This window comes from Phycomyces blakesleeanus (assembly GCF_001638985.1).
Source record: "Phycomyces blakesleeanus NRRL 1555(-) unplaced genomic scaffold PHYBLscaffold_4, whole genome shotgun sequence".
Lineage (NCBI taxonomy): Eukaryota > Fungi > Mucoromycota > Mucoromycetes > Mucorales > Phycomycetaceae > Phycomyces > Phycomyces blakesleeanus.
Genome location: NW_017265137.1, coordinates 2,092,278 through 2,112,868, shown reverse-complemented (window position 1 = coordinate 2,112,868; position 20,591 = coordinate 2,092,278). Strand labels below are relative to the sequence as shown.

The 20,591-nt window shown below is 33.1% G+C and overlaps 4 protein-coding genes across 4 annotated transcripts; 3 read left to right on the top strand and 1 right to left on the bottom strand.

Annotated features, from left to right (window-relative positions):
• Positions 1–859: 859 nt before the first annotated feature.
• On the bottom strand, positions 860–1,546 carry PHYBLDRAFT_108746 (hypothetical protein; the record flags this gene model as incomplete). Its single annotated transcript, XM_018428063.1, has 2 exons — positions 860–1,251; positions 1,384–1,546. The coding sequence occupies 2 exons, from the start codon at positions 1,544–1,546 to the stop codon at positions 860–862; spliced, it is 555 nt and encodes a 184-aa protein (XP_018295891.1).
• Positions 1,547–2,832: 1,286 nt separating this feature from the next.
• On the top strand, positions 2,833–4,378 carry PHYBLDRAFT_180018 (hypothetical protein; the record flags this gene model as incomplete). Its single annotated transcript, XM_018438251.1, has 6 exons — positions 2,833–2,948; positions 3,069–3,190; positions 3,394–3,497; positions 3,605–3,645; positions 3,862–4,003; positions 4,220–4,378. Coding segments are annotated over exons 2-6 (561 nt in total), but the record flags the coding sequence as incomplete, so codon positions are not given.
• A 6,544-nt stretch (positions 4,379–10,922) lies between these two features.
• PHYBLDRAFT_141713 (hypothetical protein) lies at positions 10,923–11,339 on the top strand (the record flags this gene model as incomplete). The annotated part of the gene is made up of 2 exons (XM_018430649.1): positions 10,923–11,051; positions 11,208–11,339. The coding sequence occupies 2 exons, from the start codon at positions 10,923–10,925 to the stop codon at positions 11,337–11,339; spliced, it is 261 nt and encodes an 86-aa protein (XP_018295889.1).
• Positions 11,340–11,723: 384 nt separating this feature from the next.
• PHYBLDRAFT_141712 (hypothetical protein) lies at positions 11,724–14,845 on the top strand (the record flags this gene model as incomplete). The annotated part of the gene is made up of 16 exons (XM_018430648.1): positions 11,724–11,786; positions 11,855–11,998; positions 12,060–12,094; positions 12,154–12,188; positions 12,271–12,305; positions 12,486–12,620; positions 12,682–12,736; positions 13,936–13,985; positions 14,033–14,095; positions 14,157–14,193; positions 14,262–14,297; positions 14,366–14,417; positions 14,475–14,514; positions 14,566–14,606; positions 14,684–14,734; positions 14,800–14,845. The coding sequence occupies 16 exons, from the start codon at positions 11,724–11,726 to the stop codon at positions 14,843–14,845; spliced, it is 918 nt and encodes a 305-aa protein (XP_018295888.1).
• Between the last annotated feature and the right edge of the window lie 5,746 nt (positions 14,846–20,591).

Below are 20,591 nucleotides of genomic sequence, written 5' to 3'. Positions count from 1 at the left end.
TGTAGTGTGTAGGTTTATATATATATATTATATACATTTGTGCGTCGCTATTTTTTTTTGGTGCCCGAGACCATAATTAAGAAATGAGTTGTAGTTAAAGTGACTTTGGTTATACTGTGTTGTTGCTGTTTATAAAAGAAAAGAAAAGGACTGTTTCCACTAGTTAACATATATATATATAATGCATGCTCACAAAATGAATCAGTGAATCATTGATTGAATGAAAAAGTGAATAACTGAATAATGGCTTTTGGTTGACAAATGCTCGTACACAAGAGTTTTACTCTTTCTTTTGTTATATATATATATATATATAAAATAATGAAATTCATGGTAATACCATATCTAATTGTCTAACCCTTATCGCACCAGAGAACCAACTCAAAATACATATAGATTACATAAATAGATGCATACATACAATTATGTATATAAAATATAAAAGTAAGAAAAAAAAACGTGTATTTTCATAGAGCAAAAAAAAAAGGATAGTAAATTACAGTAAGCAAAATAAGAATACGGATAAAAGAGAAGTAATTAGAGAAAGAGAAACAAGAAAGAAAGAGTGAGACAATAAAGAAATTAAAGTTTAAAAAGTAAGTATAAACACACACAAAAAAAAAGAAATGGTAGAAACTAAAGAGAGATAGAGAAAATCGACAAAGAAGTCTAAAATCAAAAAAAAAAAAGTTTCCGTATCGCTTCTTCTTCTGTTTAAAAGCAATATCGTTTTTTTTTAAAAAAGAAAATTACACTTCCTCTCTACATATAAACCAGTTCAGTTTTGCTTCTTCTTCTTTTTTTTTTTGCTTTTTGTTCTTTGTTTTGTTTTATAAAAGAAAAAGATTCCATGAATTTCTTATTCCTTCTTCTCGTGATTGTCCTCAGCAGCAGCTTCAGTAGCAGCACCGCCACCAAGAGCACCCATCAAAGCACCAAGAGGGTTCTCAGCAGCGAAAGGACGCTGGAGAGCACCTTCGGGAGCATCACCCCACAAATGAATCAAGGCCTCCTTGTGAGTCAACAGGTTCTTGATGGGCAAAATAGATTGGAGCAACAAAGGCTGGGTGAACTTGAATTGCCAATGCATAACCGAGATCATGAGGATAGAAGTAGCAGTAGACTGGATGAATTGCTTGACCTGACTGATATCATACTCTGCAACGGTAGTCTCGACTGTTTCAGCAGCACCGCCGCTAGGGGATCCAAGAGAAGGCTTTGGCTGGTTTACGTAACGAAGAGGTGTAGTATCTGTACCGCCAAAAATAACAACAACAACAATAACAACAACAGATGATGATGAGATGATGAGTATTTTATGTAACCCATTCTCCATCAAAAGCGCATACACACACATACTAAATCAAACTAAATTTTACTCACCGTTCTTCTTCTTGATCAAGGTAATCAAGAGATAAGACATGGCAATAACCAAGACCTGTGCACCATAGTAACCCACACGTGCCAAGAAAAGAGTCTGAGGGTCTTCCCAGTCAACCTTTTTTGCGAGCTGCATTGAGCCCAACATAAAGGCAATGTTGAACATTGGAGAGGAGAGGAATGATGGAGAGCCCATGATGATGATGATGTAAGTATAATCTTGCTTTACAAAAGAAGGATTGGAAAATAAAAAAAATTCAAAAAATTCAAAAAAAATCAAAGAAGAGTTTCACTTTATGTGAGAGTTAAGTGCGCGACAGTCCATGATACGTCACAAAGGAGTTTTAATCCTTACCTGGTCATCTCAACATCTGGCTTCCCCTTTCCTTCCACTTAAACACTTACACACATATACTTGTACAAATTGCACAATACGGTGTGCATATAATTCATTGGGACTATTAATTTATACATATATGTATATATAAGTATATATACGTATATTTCTATATTCCAATATCTATACAATATACATACAGTAAAAAGAATAAAATAAAATATCAGAATAAACCAATGTTCTTTCTATTCTTTCTTTACTATTGGACAAGTCATAATGATAGTTACTCAAGTATTCATGTACATACCAATCACACACACACACAAATACACCCTTGCTAGTAAACTTGTTTGTTGGCCCAAATACTTGGATGTCCCTAGGGATAAACATAACTTTTGCATACCTACTGTAATGTATTTATATATAGCATATTCTTTTGTTAATTGATCCAATTCTTCTGTTGTAAACTTTAATTGTATGAAAAACATAAATAAACCAGAACTAGAGGAGCTGAAATTGGACTAGGCATTAAATGGTATTAGTAATAGCAGTATACAGCCATCTATATATCTAAAATTCAATTTCAAAAAGATTTTCCTGTAATAAGGACAATATTTTTCTTTCTATCACTTTCAAATGGTTGCTCTACCAAAGAAGAAGAAGAAAGAAAATAAATACAGTCATATTTCACCGGATTCATTCGTGTAACTAGTGACTCCCCCCTCCCCTTGAACTCGCAGGTGTTGCCCGCACAAGCTACACTTTTATATATATGTACATAAGTACAAATCTAAAAGACAAGAAGAACATAAAAGGTAGAGCCATTAGCCTGTACTATAAGCAAGCCATAAAAATATATAGCAATTCTTATTCTTACTTTTTATATTTATATTTTATATTTAAAAATCAAGATAAAATATATAGGCAAAGCTTAATGGCTACGTTCCTTTAAAGGGTTTATAAAGCAAGCTCAGTTTGAACAGAACTACTGAAAAATAAAATAAAAACTACAGTCTAGAGCACCCTTTTTTTTTTTATCTTTTATTCTTCTTCTCTTTACTCTTGATTTTTGTTCTTCTTGATCTTCTTCTTTCCTTTCCTTCTTATTTTATATTCTTGACGAGAAATATATCTTTATATATATATTATAACACGCCTTTTAAACTTTGGATAAACGAACAATACGAACGAAATAAGGCGCACATACACATACACACACATATACACAGAGGTTTGTTATTATAGTAAACTTCCTCTTCTTCTTTGTATTTCTTATAAGAATTAGAGAAAGAAGTATATATTAGAAGCTTATTGTGTAGATCATCAAGTAGCTCATTCAATTCAACATTAGCTTAAATGACCGACCCAGCATCAGAGTACTCTTTACCTGGTGTACTACACTTCCTACAGGCTGAATGGAGACGATTCGAACGTGAGAGGAATGAATGGGCCATTGAACGAGCAGAATTCAAGGCAAGTTGAATCAATAAACTACATGTATAGTAATTACAAGATATATATACACACACACACACATATATATATATATACATATATACATACATATATACAACACTACAGGAATCTCATCCATTCAGTCATCTATCCATCTATCCATCTATCTATCTATCTATCAATTAATAAATAATTCTTATATACACATGTAAATCATAAAGGCTCGCATTGCACTATTGGAAGGTGAACGAAGAGGTGTAGAGAATCTGCGAATGGATCTGATGAAACGAGTAAAGATGTTGGAATATGCATTAAGACAAGAAAGGTAACAATAAGCTTTTTTTTCTTTGAATTTCTCTTTTTATCTTTGGATTTTTTTTTATTTTGCTTTTGGTTGATGCTGATTGCCATTCTTTTGACCATCATACGCAGAAAGAGACATCTCGGGACAACCAAATCATCCACGATAAACTGTAACGTCGATTCACCTAATACACGCAAGTAGAGTTCGTTTTTCCCTATTTCTCTCTCTATATAGATATACATGTGTTTCTTGTTTGTTTGTTCGCACACAGTACACATGTCCGCATACACAATCCTTATTCTATTCTATTATATTTTGTTGTTGTTTTTTAAGTTTTTATCGTCTTATTTTTTCCCTTTCTTTTGTGTTTGTATGTCCACAACAGCATCTTCTCCAGCAATTAGCCACGCAACTACAACTACAACTACAACTACAGCAGCTACTGATCCTACAATTGGCTTGAGTTCTGAAGCTAAATCCCACTCTGATACCAAGTTGCGAGAAAAGAGTCAGGATGTTCTCAAATCGTAAGTTATACAATATATATATATATATTTAAGAGAGAGAGAGTGAGAGAGAGCTTGTAGTGAATATCTGTACAGACTCTTTTATTGTTACTTATTATTCAGCCGCTGTCATTCTGGATCATAAGCATACACACAAAAGGGTGGATACTGTTTCTTATATATATATATTTTAAAATAATAATAATAATTTTCTTTTTCTTACCATTTTTTTTGTAGATGTTTACAAGAAATCAATTACTTGCTATCTATGCCAACCAAATTCTCTCTTTCTCACTCTACTACAACCTCATCTTCTTCCTTATCCGAGACACCATCCCGGACAAGTTCCGTCCGGCGCGTAACAAAACCAACTTCTTCGCCTACTTTGCATGCTACAAATACCACTCAAAATCATCATACTTCTGTTCGAAATCACTCTAAACCAACGTCTATTCCAAAACCACTCACAAAGCCAACCATTTCTTCAATTTTGCCTCGTACTACTACGCCCACACCAAATCCTACTTCTACTACAAATATCAACAACAGCAATAGCAATATTAATAGCAATGCAGTAATGACCCCCATTCCACTTTCACATCCAAAGCGTGTGCCTGCAATTCTAATGTCGGCCGAAGACAGACCTACAGACACATTTGACGATAGTTCTGATCTTAGTTCATCACCTCCACGTACATCCGACTCTCCTCCATCTGAAGCAGAAGACACCCTTGCCACACCTCCTTCGCTACCACAAGTGGATGAAGTTGGTATGATAGATGATCATTTTAATGAACAAGGATCTGAAGATAATGAAGCATTGGTAAGAAAATAAGATAGAAGCAGAGAAAAGAGATATATGCAGATATAGAGAAAAAAGATATTGTTCTCACAAAATAAAATAAAAGGAAGTTTATGTGAATTGTTGTTTTAATGTATTAAAACTTGTACCTATATAAATATATCTCTGTATATGCCTTTTTTTTCAATGATTAGTCAAAACAAGTCCAAGAGACCTACAATGTATCTGAAGAAAAGGTACAAAAGGTCCTCAAGAATGCCACACGGACCATGAAGCGTAAGTCAATTTTTTCTAAAAAGACAATAGATTTCTTGTATGTATGTGTATGTATATTAATATATATATATATATATTTAGATGTGGGTTCACCAGAGCGTTCAATTGATTTACTCGGTCTTGACACTGATACATACGCAGTAAGTAAAACGATAAAAGAAAAAGACAAGAGTGGATCTTGGATAAATCTAATGGCTAAATAATATTGCCTTGTATTTGTAGCTGGAGACAGAAACAAAGCAACCAAAGATATGGAAGACAAAGATGTCTATCAAAGGGTAATATTTATATATGTATATAAATATGCGTGTACATGTATATACTCACCTTTATTTCTAATCAATAGACATCTTGATTCTGTTCGTGCTGTGTGCTTTCATCCAACAGAAATGGTTATTGCTTCTGGGTCTGATGATTTTACAGTCAAGGTTTGGAATCTTCAAAAGGCTACCGGTGAAGATGGAAGTGGAATGAAAAAGTAAGGGTTCTAGAGAGAGAGAGAGAGAGAGATAGTTAATTATTTCAATGTGTGGAGTATGTAAAAACCAATCTCCTATATATATATTTATAAAGGAAAGCCTTTTAATATCTTATTATTATTGTGTAGAGTATTGCACGAGGAAGCAGATGCCAGCATAACTTATCGTGGCCACACTAGCGTGGTGACAGCAGTAGCTATTTCTGCCGAGCAGAATAGAGTCTATTCATCTAGTATGGATTCTACGATCAGAGTCTGGCAACTGCCACCAGAAGGACACAATAGCTTTGCTGCTGTTGGTAAGACTTAAACTTTATTATTAAAGGGTTTATTGAAAGGGTACAGGACTGGTTCGAAGAATATCTATATTCATACATTTATATATTTATGTATTTATGTATATACAGATCCTTCAATGAATATCGCAACATATGTTGGCCATACAGATGCCATCTGGGACTTCAAATTATTCCCTGTAGCACGCGAAGAAACATGTATCTTAGCCTCTGCATCTGCAGATGGAACTCTCAAGATCTGGGACACCCAGACCACTGGAAACCTACTCAAGAGTACTTGGAATTATGATGGAATGGTAACCGATAGTGTTATGAGTAGTTCCAGCCGAGGTGAGAGAATAATAGTAATAAGAATACGTATATAATTCTTTACTGTAGTATATATCAATTAATGGACAACTCTCATACAATATCATATCATTCCAATTTTATTTATTTATTTATTTTCTTATTTTCTTTAGATGGTCGGATAGTCCCTACTTCTTTGGATTTCTGTCCTACTGATTTATCCAAAATGATTGTATCATATTCAAATGCAAAAATCAAAGTGTTTGATATCGAGACTGGTCAGGTTGTAATGACACTGCGGGGAAGTGACACAAGCTTTGGTGAGCCTTGTAGATAAATATATATATATATATATAAAGAAATAGAGAGATTCTTTTATATATACATATACATAAAGTAACGCATATTTACCTACTTGTAATTTTCAAATAGATGGTACTTTGGCTACTCAGATTAACTGTATAACTGCCCATCCTACACTACCCTTGGTTGTTTCTGGTCACGAAGATCGACTCATCAAACTATACGATCTCAAAAGTGGTAATAATGATAATATATATATATATACACTAATTGCAATCATAAATCAATTTAATTAACGTTTTATATTTTATGGTGTGTTAGGTGAATGTGCATTCTCAATGTCTGCTCACTTGGATGCCGTTTCTTGTCTGGATATTGAGCCCAGCGGAATGACCCTTGTATCAGGAGGTGAGTGACAAGTCTATACAGATTTATTGCTGTTAATGTAGCTATTTGGACTACTACTATTATTATTATTACTATCACTGTCACTATAGCTATTATCTTTTTTACATTTTATACCTTGTTTGCTAATCTTCCAATAATCTTGTCTGCTTTAATTATTTCTTTTATTATATTAAACAATATTAAGGTCATGACGCTTCAATTCGATTGTGGGATATATCGATGACTAAATCGTGTGTCCAGGAATTTTCTGCTCACAGGCGCAAAGGAGATGAAGGTGTACTGAGTGTACAATACCACAAATCTATGCCCTGGATGGTGAGTGGTGGTGCAGATGGAATTGTTAAAGTATATCACCAAGGACATTCATAGAGAAAGAAAATACATAAAGAGAGAACGAGAGAGAGAAAGATCCTTATTTTTTCTCTTTTCTTCTCTTCTCTTCTCTTCTTTCCTTTCCTTTCCTTTCCTTTTGTAAAAATAATAATAATCATGAAATAAATATTATATATAAATATTTATTATTTTGCACAAGTCAAGTTAAAGCAAATCAAGTCCATTACTATATATACATGTGTGTGTGTGCCTTGTTTTTGTTTTGGTTGAGACTTGTATCTCTTACACAAGAAAAAGTTAGTCTTTGGTTATTTAACCAGCAGAAAATGGATTTCTTTTCCTGTAAAGAAGTCTATTTTACATACAAAGACAATACTTCTTGGTTTTGGCTATTTATTCAGTAACAGATCACTGCTATTTGGATAGCTACATAATATAGCAAGTATGTCGGTTTTGCATTGATCACACATATATTATTCATAGGCGTATTCATCATAATTTTGCCAAGGCTATCAAATCAAAGATTGTTAAAAGCTTGTCAAAAAAAAAGGGATATTGTTGGTGCCAATTATTTCTTTGGGGTCTTTGCTATTTTCTTTTTCGCATTAAGCAGGAAGAGATAAAGAAGTAACATGGAATAAAATCTCAAACTTTTAATACTCAAACTTACCATACATTATCAACTTAATTTAATTTAGTTTCTCCTAAAAATAAAGTATATTATAAATAATATCAGAAAATAAAAACAGCCTCAAGATAAATATCACGGGGCTATTTTTTTAAATAGCATAGACCTTGTAAAAAGAAAGAGTTAATGTAAAGTCAATGTTCTGTTAAAACATTAAGTAATGTATAATGATTAATTATGTTACTTATTCAAGCTGAATTTTTATAGCAAAAAAAAACGCGTTCTACATGTAAAGGTGTGTAAGAGGAAGTAATACTTGGCTGTTTTTAACAAGAGTGTACAGAGAAAGAAGAATGGAGTCTAGGCAGTTAGTTCTTTAGTACATATTATTATTCAGCCCCTCTTTCTCTCACTCTTTAAATATAAGAGGCCAATGATCTTATGCGTTAATAAGATAATACTATATTCATATCTGGTTAAGTCTAGATTCTTACACATAAGAATTCTTATCCTTCACAACCTCAATAGTTTTTATACTAGGTACCTTTTAATACTATCACCTCACAGTCTAATTTAATAGCAGATACCTTGTATAATATAATTGATTAAAAACATACAGGCACTAAGTTGCTTTAAAGGAATTTTGTAACCTACGATAAGTTACATATCTATCCGCATATGTTTGTATTGTTGTATAATAGCAATAGTCTTTTTTTTTTAGAAGATATAACGAAATTAGTTGAGGTATAGTTTTATTCGAGACTAAAAATGAAAAAAAAATCTGACAATTATCTTTTAATGAGAGTGTATAAACGCTTATACAAACTGATCTTCTGTTATGTGGAGCATATATAAATATATTAACTATTTTATAGTGTCTCTTGTGTTAAATAATATTTTCTTTTTTTTTTAAAAAAAAATATCTCTAACTTTTGAACACTCCAAATTGATGCCTTTTGGAGTGTCTGGTTTATGTATTCAACTAAAAAAAATTGTACTTTTAGAAACAATTCGTATTTTTGCTATTGTGCATTTAAAAAGATTAATGAAGTGGTGCAAGTTTCCCGAATTTCAGGGCTCAAGGATTTTTGAGAGTAAGAAATCGAATATTTTGATCAACATTCGAGTAATTGTAATATAATAACCTGGAAGAGGTGGATCACAATGTGTCTCACCAGGTTACTTAAAGCCAAAAAAATATTGCTTATTTGATCCGATTTTTAATTTTCTATAATTGAAAAGCTATGATTACCATTGGTGTGCATTTGCATATGCTTGTAGAAATCTTAAAAAATATCATTTCCAGTACACTCATATTTAATCGACCATAGAAAAGGTTCATTTATACAAAGGCTCTGTGCTTCAAACTAAAATAGTCTCAAGCTAACCAAAGCTAGACTATGAACCTCAAAGTAATAAGTGGAATCATACTATACAGTACTGTAGCGCATTATATTGTATTACAAAACAAAAGTTATAAATCAAAGCCTTTAATTCAGCAGAGTATTATTTCTAGGTTATTCGTGCATCCAGTTGAGTTTGGTATACAAGCGCAAAATATCAAAAGCACTAGATCCTATAAATCGATAATTAGTAATTGATAGCGTCTTGCTCCCAACCAAACAAAATCTATACGTTCAGTGTCAGTAGATTGTCTCTTTGCTTTCATATTGTGCCGTCAGTCAGTCTGAGCAATAACAGAAAAAAATAGTAAATAAGCAGAGCCTTTAAAAGGTGATTAATATATATGTAATAGCCATTTTACTAGCTTGATCTATCTGTGACCAGGCTAGCACAATTGCAAGCACCACTACTTTTTCATGGTGTATAATGTAACTTATATAAATAATTATAAATTACCGATAGAATGGTGTATATTTGATCACATATAAATGTAAAGTGTTTCAGGCAGTTGGGTTATGCTGTATTAATTTCTGGGTTGGATTATGATTGGTTTATAAAGTAGTACAAACCAAGGTCGATTGTCAAACACTATGCCAGACCCTGTTCTTCTTTTTACTTTTATTTTACTCTAAGAACGATGTTTTAACTTGAGGTACCAACGACTTTCAATAGTCAGGCTGTCAATCCCTTCATACTGAAGCACTGACAGTACTTTTATTTCAAGAAAGTATTCCTACACTTTGTGTTTATTAACTCAAGACACTGGTGAAAAAGCTAGAAGAAAAATGGAAGTCTTTCACACGAAAGAAGAAAAAAAGATATAAGCAGAATTTTTTTGGGGGTGCTTCTTAAACTAATAAATATACACAAGACTTTAATTAAAGCTTTAGAATCAACACAACTTTACACTTCTTTATTGTAGTTTAACGTCTAGCCGATTAATACTTTGTATATCAGTAGTACAGCTAAAATGAACACAGAGGCATATATAGTGTCTCGACAAGTGGCTGTTCAAAAGCATAAGCCTTGTTAACAGAATCACAACAGAAAGTAGAATAAAAAAGGGGATGGGGGTCCATAGCAACTGAATAATTTGACATGCATATAGTCCACCAATCGGAAGACATCATTTAAATGTTTTCATGCTAAAGTAAAGTCTGGACCACTATTGCAACTATGCTTCTCTAAGCCCCATGACACATGTGATGTTTCACGGACAGCACGGACCTTATGTGACATAAAATGAGCTAAAAAAAAAGTAAAGCAAGTGCCTGCACAACACGCCCTTCATAATGTAAGTGATACTTCTTTAACACCTAAAACCCATATTTTGAGCATAGATATTAAATAAAGAAGTAAAATAGTTATAATATATACATGTTGTCAAGGCTAAAAGATAAAAGAAAACCGAAAAAGGAATAAGAAAAAAACCGAATTTTATAATATATTATCAAACTATCATAATAAAAATAATAAAAAAGAACAGCAACTCATGATTGAGACTTCATGAGTTTTATAAAAAAAACACCTATCCAAACAGAACGCGTCAAAACAACTCTCTTCCACATACCATTAATACTCTATACACTTCTTTACTGCTCTCTCACAAACTGCTTTAATCAACATAGACGTCAAAGACGAATCATGACCAATACAAATCCATTTTGCTAGTCAAATCTCAGGCTTTTATCATATGTAAAACAGTCAGTAGCAAGATATAAGACATGTCAAAACCAGTACACAGCAAAAATGAAATACCGAGGTCCAACACTGGTTTGACCATCAATCCATCCAAAGCCTATTCACGCTCAGAAACAAGAGATAAACTGACAGGACTTACTATATTTCACGGAGTATATGATATTCATCAAAGACACACATTGTGAAGATTATATTTGTCTAGTCTTTTGACAAACAAGGTCAACGATAAAAAATAAGATCTTCATCCAGGGCTACAGGTATATAAAGGCTCGTTGATTAATCATTCACTGTCTTTGATATTTCTGTAGGGACTTTTCAGGCAAAGTCAAGCAATCAAGAACAGGTTTCCATCCAGGGCCACAGGTACACCAAGACTCAATGAGCATATGCTCATTATCTTTTGTATGCTTCTAGTGTCTTCCGCCCAGGTCAAACGTTAAGGAGCCAATATATATCCAGGCCTACGGGTATACAAAGACTCACTGATCATTTACCCACTGTCTTTTATATTTTTTTGGGGCTTTCACATCCAGATCAATCGATCACGAACCGGTTTCAGTCCGTGGCTATAGGTATACAAAAACTCGGTGAGCAATTACTCACTGGATTTTATATATTTCTAGTGTCTAGTCGTCCACGGCAATTATCAGGATCCGATTTTCATTAATTGTTATAGCTAATCAAGTTTCTTTTTAACCTTTACTTAAAACAAACTGTACTCTTTATTTATATTCACTATTGATGGCAAAGAACGATGATCAAATCTACATCTATTATGGAAGGTATACAAGTCGTTCTCGGCCATTATTAACTGAGACGTATATATGACTACTATTTTTACTGCCCAGGCCAAACAGCAAGGATCAAAACTCAAATTTGGGCTACAGGTAAATAAGTCTTCTTGAGCTTTTACTTACTGTCATATATATATATTTCTATTATTTTTTCCTTACAGTTCAAATATCAAGGATCTGATCTCAAATCAAGGTTACTGGTACATACTTTTTTCTCTGTCTTTACTTGCTTTCTTTCGTATTGGCCTAATGTTTCTACCATCCGGCTACACAACGAAGAATTTGTTTTCCTTCCAGTGCAACAGGTATGTACACCTAGTTGGGCCTTTAGTTACTGTTGGCTTTATTTCTCTACTGGCTTTACAGTCCAAGCCAGCCATCATGAATCAAATATCCGTCCAGTGATACAGGTATACACTTCTCTTTGGGATTTTACTTACTATTGGTTTTAATTTTCTAGTGTCCTTGCAGTCAATGGTAACGAGCAGGGACCCAGTATCCATATTAGGATACAGTGTTTCACATCTCTTTGAGATTTGACTTGCTGCAGGCTGTATTTTTGCTTGTGCCTTTACAGTCAAATTCAACGCTCATGGATCCGGTTTCCATAAAGTTTTACAGATATACAAATCTTACAAGTGCTTTTATTTAATGTGTCTTTTTTTGTCAAGTGCCTTTACTGTTTATGCCAATGATTACGAATCCAAGCCCTATCCAGAGTGACAGGTATACGAATATGTTTGCGTCTTTACTAACTTTTAGTTTTATATGTCTAGTGCCTTTACGGTTTAGGCCGAAGAACTAGGACTTGATATTCATCCAGACTTGCAGATATATATTTTTCTTTGGGCCATTGTTTATTGGCTTTTTTATCTGTCTATTGTTTTTACTGTCAAGGAAAACCATCAAGGATCCGATCTCCATCCAGTATAACGGATATACACTTTTTTTTTGGGTTTCTACTTATTGCTTGTTTTTTTTTGTCTAGTGTTTTCACCGCCCAAATCGAAGAACAAAGATTTCATCTGCATCCACGGTTACAGGTATACAATTCTCTTTTAGCCTTTGCATAACGCTTGTTTTTTCTAACTTCATTAATGTCTATGCTAAATAATAAGCATCTACTCTTTACCTAAGGTCATAGGCTTAAAAAATCTTTAAGTATTATTTTACTATTTATTAATTAATTAATCATTATTTTTTTAATTTTACACAGTCAAGGCCAATCGATCCAGGTTTACTATCCTCTAGGGTAACAAGTATATGTACATACCTGATCGTTTACTTACTGCTTGTTGTTTCAAATAATTTTATTTAGTCGAATTGAATTACCAAAGTTTTGCTATCTACCTAGTGCCCGAGGTATACAGGTCTCATTTAGTATTCACGTATCTTCTTATTATTTTGTCTAGCTTTTTTATAGTTTAAGCCAGCAATCGGGTTTTTAATCCTCATTAAGGATTAAAGGTTTACATGACTATTTGAACCTTTACTTACTAGCTATTATATTTTCTAGTCTTTTTACAGGCAAGGCCCACAATTAAGATGGGCCATCTATCTGGGGTGACAGGTATACAACTCTGCTAAAAATCTACTTACTATATATTTGCATAATGTTTTCACAGTTCAAGCCAACGATCAAATTTTTGATTTTCTTTTGGGTTCACGGATATAAAAGTGTCCTTGACTTTTTAGTTACTAGCAGCTGTTCCGTTCTAGCCCTTTTTTCTCCATAGCAAGCATTCAAGGTTCAGCTCTACATCAAAGGTTGCAGGTATACAAAACTTCTTAAACAATTTACTAAAAATTAGATTTTCCTAGCGTTTACATAGTCAAGGCAAAATGATCATGTTTTTGCTATCTATTCAAAGTTCTAGATACACACGTATACTTTAGCATTTATTCTTCACTGATTGAGTCTTTTTAATGTTTGACAATTCATGTCGAGAATCAAGGTTGCACTTCAAAAATAGGGTTAAGGTATACATGCCTTTTTAAGCATTTACTTACTACTAGTTGCTTTATTCAGACTTTATACAGTCGAGACCAAAGATCAAGTGCCCGATTTCCGCATAGGTTTACAGGGATACAAGTGCCTTTCTTTACCCATTAACATATTGCTAGCTGTCTGAAGCAGTCTTTTTACAGTTCAATTCAACAGTCAAGGTTAAAATCCCTGTCAAGAATCACTGGTATACTGCCCCTTTTTAGTATTTACTTACTGTCAATTGTGTTTCTTTAGTCTACTCGCAGGAAAGGCCAACAATCAAGATGCCACTCTCCTTCTTGGATGTTAGGTATACCAGTATCTTTGGGTACTTACCTATTACCAGCTTTAGTTCGGTAGTCTTTTCACAATCGAGGCCATCACCCAAGATTTCATAGTCCATGCAGGTTTACAGGTATACATACCTCTTTGAGTATTTGCTTAGTGTTTGTTATATTTGTCTAGTCTTTTCATAGTCAAGACTACTAATTGAGATTCCGCTGCTCATCTGGGGTAAAATGTATATATGCTTTTTTTAATACTTACTCATTGCTTGTTGCACTTGTCTAATAATTTTACAGTCCACGCCGATTATCAATATTCTGCTATTCGTCGAGGTGACAGGCGTACACCCTCTTTTGAATACTTTTCCACCATCCATCATATTTATCTAGTCGCACCATAGGCCACACCAAAGATCAAGATTTTAGTCTCCACCCAGGTTCACAGACATTCAAGTATATTTTCCCTTTTAGAACTGCCGGCTGCTATTGTCTATTGCTTTTGATATATAGGCCAAGGGATAAACTTTCTAATCTCAACAATGAGCCGCAGGTATCACCGTTTATTTCGAACATTTACTTATTATCGCTTATATTTGATTAGTGTTTTAAATCCGACTCCAACGATCAAGCTTCAAATTTCCAGTAATTGTTGAAGATATCCAAGGATCTTTGATTTTTTTTAATATCGAGTAAATTTCTCTGGCGTTTGCACACTCAAGTTCGTTGATCAAGTTTTCCGTCTTTATCATGTTTCCACTCAACATTCTTGGGTAAAGGTATATAAGATTCTTAGATTAATTTTTTACAGCCAATGCCTTTTATCAAGCGTTTTTAGAGTCATGGTCAACGATCAAGATCCTGCCATTAATCCAACGCCTTAAGTATATAAGTGTATTTAAATATTACTTTACTGCTGATTGTATCTATTTAGTCTTTTTTTATTCCATTCCAGCTCTCACAGTTCCATTCTCTATCAAGACTTACAGACATACAGGTTCTTTTATTGAAATACGTTCTTACTACCAGTTTTCTTTTTCTAGTTTATCACAGTTCATACCAACGATTAGGCTTCCGATTTCCATCCAGGGCTACAAGCATACATCTTTATTACACCATTTACTTACAGCCTGTTTTATATGTCCAGAATTTTCACAGCCCATGTCAACAATCATGGCTTTGACTCACATATCTAGCCATAGGTATACATACATTTTGAAAAGTTGCTTACTATCAGATGTTTTTTTCTAGTGTTTTCATAGTAAAGACCAACGATTAATATTCCAACATTTTTCTACGGTCATAGAGATACAAGTCTCGTTGAGCCTTTAGCTACTTCAAGCTGTATATTCCCATACTTTTTACGGAAGACACAAGCTATCAGGGTTTAACTCTCCATAAAAGTTCCTGGGTATATAAAACTTTTTCAGAACTTACTTTTTACCAGGTAAATCTGTCTAGTGGTTTGATAGTCAAGGCCTCCAATCAAGATTCTGCTATTCATCCAGGGTTAAAGGTATGTGTGTCTTTTTTATAGCGTTTACTTTTCCTTTCCACAACCAGGAAAAACAATCATAGCTCTACTGTTCATATATAATTACAGGTATAGAAGTTTGCTTGAGTTTTCTTTTACAGTCAATTGAATTTGATTAGTTTACAGAATAGCTAACACCAAAGATCTATGCCTCGCTACACCTGCAAATAGTTAAAACTATGTATGTTTCTTTAAACTTCTTTTTCATTAATGCCAGTAGTAATTTTATAGTATCTTTATATTCAATCACAACGTTCAATGTTCGGGATTATATCCATAGTCATAGACAAGCATATTTATCTACAAACCTTCTTACTATCGAATGTTTTTCTTCTTCTAATTATTACACACTCATAAAGGTATCAATTACCCGCTACCTATCAAAGGATAAAAGTTAAAAAAAAATCCTTTAAATATGCTAATACTGACATATGTTTTTCTTTCAAGGTCTTCTTATAGTCAAGGTCAACGATCAAAATTTTATTGTTCATAGAGTGCCACAAAAACACGAGTTGCTTTGAGTATTTATCTGTTACCAGATTAGTTTGTTTGGGCTTTTATATGTCTTCACTAACAATCAAGATCCTACTTTCTATTAAGGGTCGCAGATATAAGTTTATTTAAGCTTTTCTTTACTATCGCTCGTGCTTTTTTTAGAGTTTTCACAATCCGGGTCAACGGTCCATATTTCAATCTTCCTACCGTTCTACAGATATACACGTATTTTTGATAATTTACTCTCTGTCAATTGAATTTGTTTAGTTTTCTCACAATCCAGGGCAATTATCGGCGTTCCACATTTCATTGACGATCACAGGTATACACTACTCTTTGAATATTTGCTTAGTTTATATTGTATTCTTCTAGTATCTTTTACTGCCCAAACCAAAGATCCCGGTCCCACTCTCAACCATAGGCCACATTCGTATCAGATAATACAAATATTTACTTAATGCCAGTTAAATTTGTCTAGTCCTTTAATCGCCAGATCAAAAAATTACCTTTGCTCTACACCATGGGCCGTAGGTATACAAGTATCTTTGTGAATCTATTCACTGATGGTTATAAATACCTATAATTTGAAATTTAGTGTCAAGGATCGTTGTTTAACTCTTATTCATGGGCTACAGGTATACACTGTTTAGTTGCCCATTTTTCTTTAAATGATGATTGTATTTGCATAGTTTTTTTCTCTTCGTAGTTTAGATCAATGATCACGATTCTACTCTTTATTAAGGATTAAAGACATATGAGGAAGTTTTAGAAATTTTCTCACTGAAAATTGTATTTACTAATGGTTTTACAGCCAATACCAGGTATCAGGATTCTACTCTCTATTGTGGGCCAAAGCTATATTTATTTATTTACTACCAAATCACTTTTTCCCTGTTTTGACAGTCAAATCCAACGCTAAGAATCTCAGTCTCTATCAAGGGTTACAGGTATACCAGTTTCTTTGAATATATTACTACAAATTATTTTTGTATATTATTTTAAACAGACAAACCCAAAAATAAAGATTTCGGGCTCGAGTATCATATACCTGCATATGCATTTGTTTCAATAACTACTTTATGCTGTTTCTATAGGACCTTGCAGTCATATTAAATGCTAAACATTAAAACTTTAGTTTTAGGTATTGATTCTAGGTATACAATAATTTTGGACCACTCAGTACTACTTGTTTTATATAAGAAGTATATGTGCAGTTAAAACCAAATAACTATCATTAGAATAATTTGAACTGGTTAAAGACATGAAAGGCTTTCGAGAAATTCACCGACGCCCATATCTTTTTTATATATTTGATATCAAGAATCAAGTAACAAATTTGTGCTCCCCGTCATTTTTTAAACTTTTTTTATTATTAATGTTTTCATTTCAGTAGTGTATTTCCAATTAATTTCAAGGATCAAGTTTTTGTCTCCATTATAGACTAAACGTATACAGTGCTATTTGAAAATCTAAATAACGTAATTTATTTTCGTTTAGTACTCACTGTAAAGACAAGGATCAAAGCTCCACTTTTCCTCATACGATAGAAATGAACAAGACTCTCTGGGCACTTACTGCCTCTTTTAACTACAACTTGGCCTTACCGTACTCACATTTGTTACTTATGCGGTGACTGCAATGAATCACATAACAATGATATAACGCTATCACTGCTCCTCATCTGTCCCAATTAACAACAATAGCAGCTGGGTACACTTTAGCTTATTTTTTTAGTTCCACGTGTGTTTAATTCAGTCACTAGATTATCCACTGTATTGTATATCGCAGACCTCTGGGTATATCCTCTCAGTATCCTCCTCATGCTAATATGAGCTATGAAACTGATCCCACTCAAGTTCTAGTATCTAAATCAACAGCATATTAACAGTTGAAGGTCAGCTATGTATACGTATATGGCTACTCACCAAACTATCTTCGTCGCCCTCGTCGCCACCCAGGAAATATTCCCTGAACTAGACACCTTATTCGCCATTTATTTAACCTAATAGATAATACATACGCTTAATCAGTGTAGCCGATGCCACACTAGATATCCATTCGATCTTCAATCATACACTTCGTGCTATATGGAGCGTTCATTTCAAATTTATCTCTTAGCATATAGGAACTTAATCTACGCTACACACTAAAAGATTCGAAGCTGAATTAGCTTTAGTTGTTCTCTAGCTTCCTCATTTTTAAATACATTACCTCCAATACACATTACAAAAAATAGGATGGCTAGTTCCATTTTCCGTGTAATTTTTAATAGCTTTGTGTTGGTGTTAATAGGAGAAAAAGAAAGAAGGGGATTCCGTGGTTTTTAGTGGCGATTCTAGTAGTTATGTGAAGTCACTGGAAACATGGAGGTTTGACTGATGATTTAGTTTTGACTGGAGTTGCATGTACACGGAACATTTGTAGAAAAAACAAAACAATTTTTTTTTGTATTTGTTTAAAATAGAATGCTCTATTTTTGTATTGCGTCACTTTGTGTCGAATTTTAGTTGTGATAGTATATAGATGAGGATCACAAAAGAGATGAGGGATATAAAACTACCAGCCATAGACTTAAAGTCTAGGTCTGTACAGGCATTTAATATTCAGTGATCACAAGTTTATATTTTCTGCAATGTGCTATGAAGGGAAAAGAGAAAAAGTCACGTGCCTAGCTTAAAGTGGTAGCAAACTCCACATACAAAAATTGTTACACATTTCCCCTTTGACTTAGACTTTCTGAACATCTTCGGCAGTGAGACACCTTTTAATTTATCTAAAGCCAAATACTACCACTTTAGCTAAAAAATGTTACTCATGACGCGTGTGTGTGTTGGTTGTGTTGTGCAAGTGAACCAACGGTCAAAGAAACAAATAACTTCAGTAAATAATAACTAACAACGATCTTAACCCCAAAATACTGGTATTAATCGTCTGTTTATATTATCAACTTAAATCTTTCAAGACAAATTAGATCACAGATATGGATAATTTTTTATTAAGTGGAAAAGCTGATTGCTTTTATAGACAATCTTGTAACAAAAATATTTCAAAGGAGGACGGTTTTTTGAAGGAAGAAGAAAATAAAAGGGTATAATGAGTCATTGTTGAAAGAGTGAGACTAGTAATATAGTAAACGAGAGTATAGTAAAATGAAGATAATAAAGTGAGAAACGATGGGTAGATGTTGAAATGGGATATCAAGCGAATGATAAAAGAGGAAATGTAAAGAAGATGCTGTAATATTTGAGATCAGCATAGGAAAGAGGTGAGAGCAGTAAAGGTGATAATAGTAAAGTAGAGTAATTTGGAGAAGAGTACAAGAAATAATAGAACGAGATAAAAGATTGAAAACAGTCTTTGGTACACAGGTACAAGAGACGAATTGGGCATTTTATTACGGACACGCCGTTTCTCTTGTTCCTTGGCTCAGTCGGTCATTGCACCTCAACCGTGTCACTCAGCTCAACAGTTCGATTTGTTTTATTTTAAATAAAAATTAAAGTGTACTTTTTATCTTATTAAATTGAACATAAAAGTGAAAATAAAGTGAACTGCTGAAGATACTCTAATCAAAGTTTCAGATTTTAGCATGCTTATCCTTCTACAACCTCGAATACAAATCAGTGCACATGTACTGTTTTATTAAAGTTAATAAATTGTATCACAAAGTCCAAAAAAAAAAGAAATTATAACCTCAGTTTAAATTAACACAAATTTATACCTTTGTACTTTATGTAATTCAACCAAATGCTTGATTATCTTGCGTTCTAGTAATTCGTTTTTGCTGAAAACAAGTGCGTCAAAGAGCTAGAGACGATAAAAACCGAGTGGGCTAAGAGGCGCGGCGGGCTTTTAATTATATCGAATGTTCGGAGTTGTAATTAGCTTAAAAATGGAAATCCGACACTTACTCCTGCAGTGGTAAAGTGATGTTTTCAGTCTCCATTTGAGTAGTATTGAAAGACAGAACATTTATCATTTTATCAGGCACGGATTTCATAGGAAATGTCAATTTGAGAAATATATTCTCTGGTTGAGAAAGTCAATAAAATTATTACGGATAAGTAAAAAATAAACATCTAATATAGATATGTTACAATTATCTTTATAGCTGTATATACTTTAAGAAAAATCATAATGTTTTTAATAAAGATCAGTTATTTTATTTTTTATTTATTTATAAAGACAGTGTTATACGTTTTTAATTTAAAGATAAGTATGAAATCGTTCATAAATTTGAAAGTGTCTTTCTCACAAAAATAATATATATAAAACACTTGTATACTTTACAATTCTTCAGTGGTAGTTATTCATAAATAAATGCATACTTTTAAATTAGAAGAAGTAAATGTAATTATATAAACAGCACTTTCATAACACCTATTGTTTTCTTTTATATTTTACTTTGCTTTACTTATAACATTAATATATATATACACAATGTGAAATATATCAGTGATATTTAACTTGCTTACATATATCATTTATTTACAGCAAATATTTGAGATAAAAATTAATCTTCAGACATAGTTGCGTATATAAACATAACAAACGATTCTCTGCAGTAGTATTTTACATTTCATTAAACGATTTTATACTGA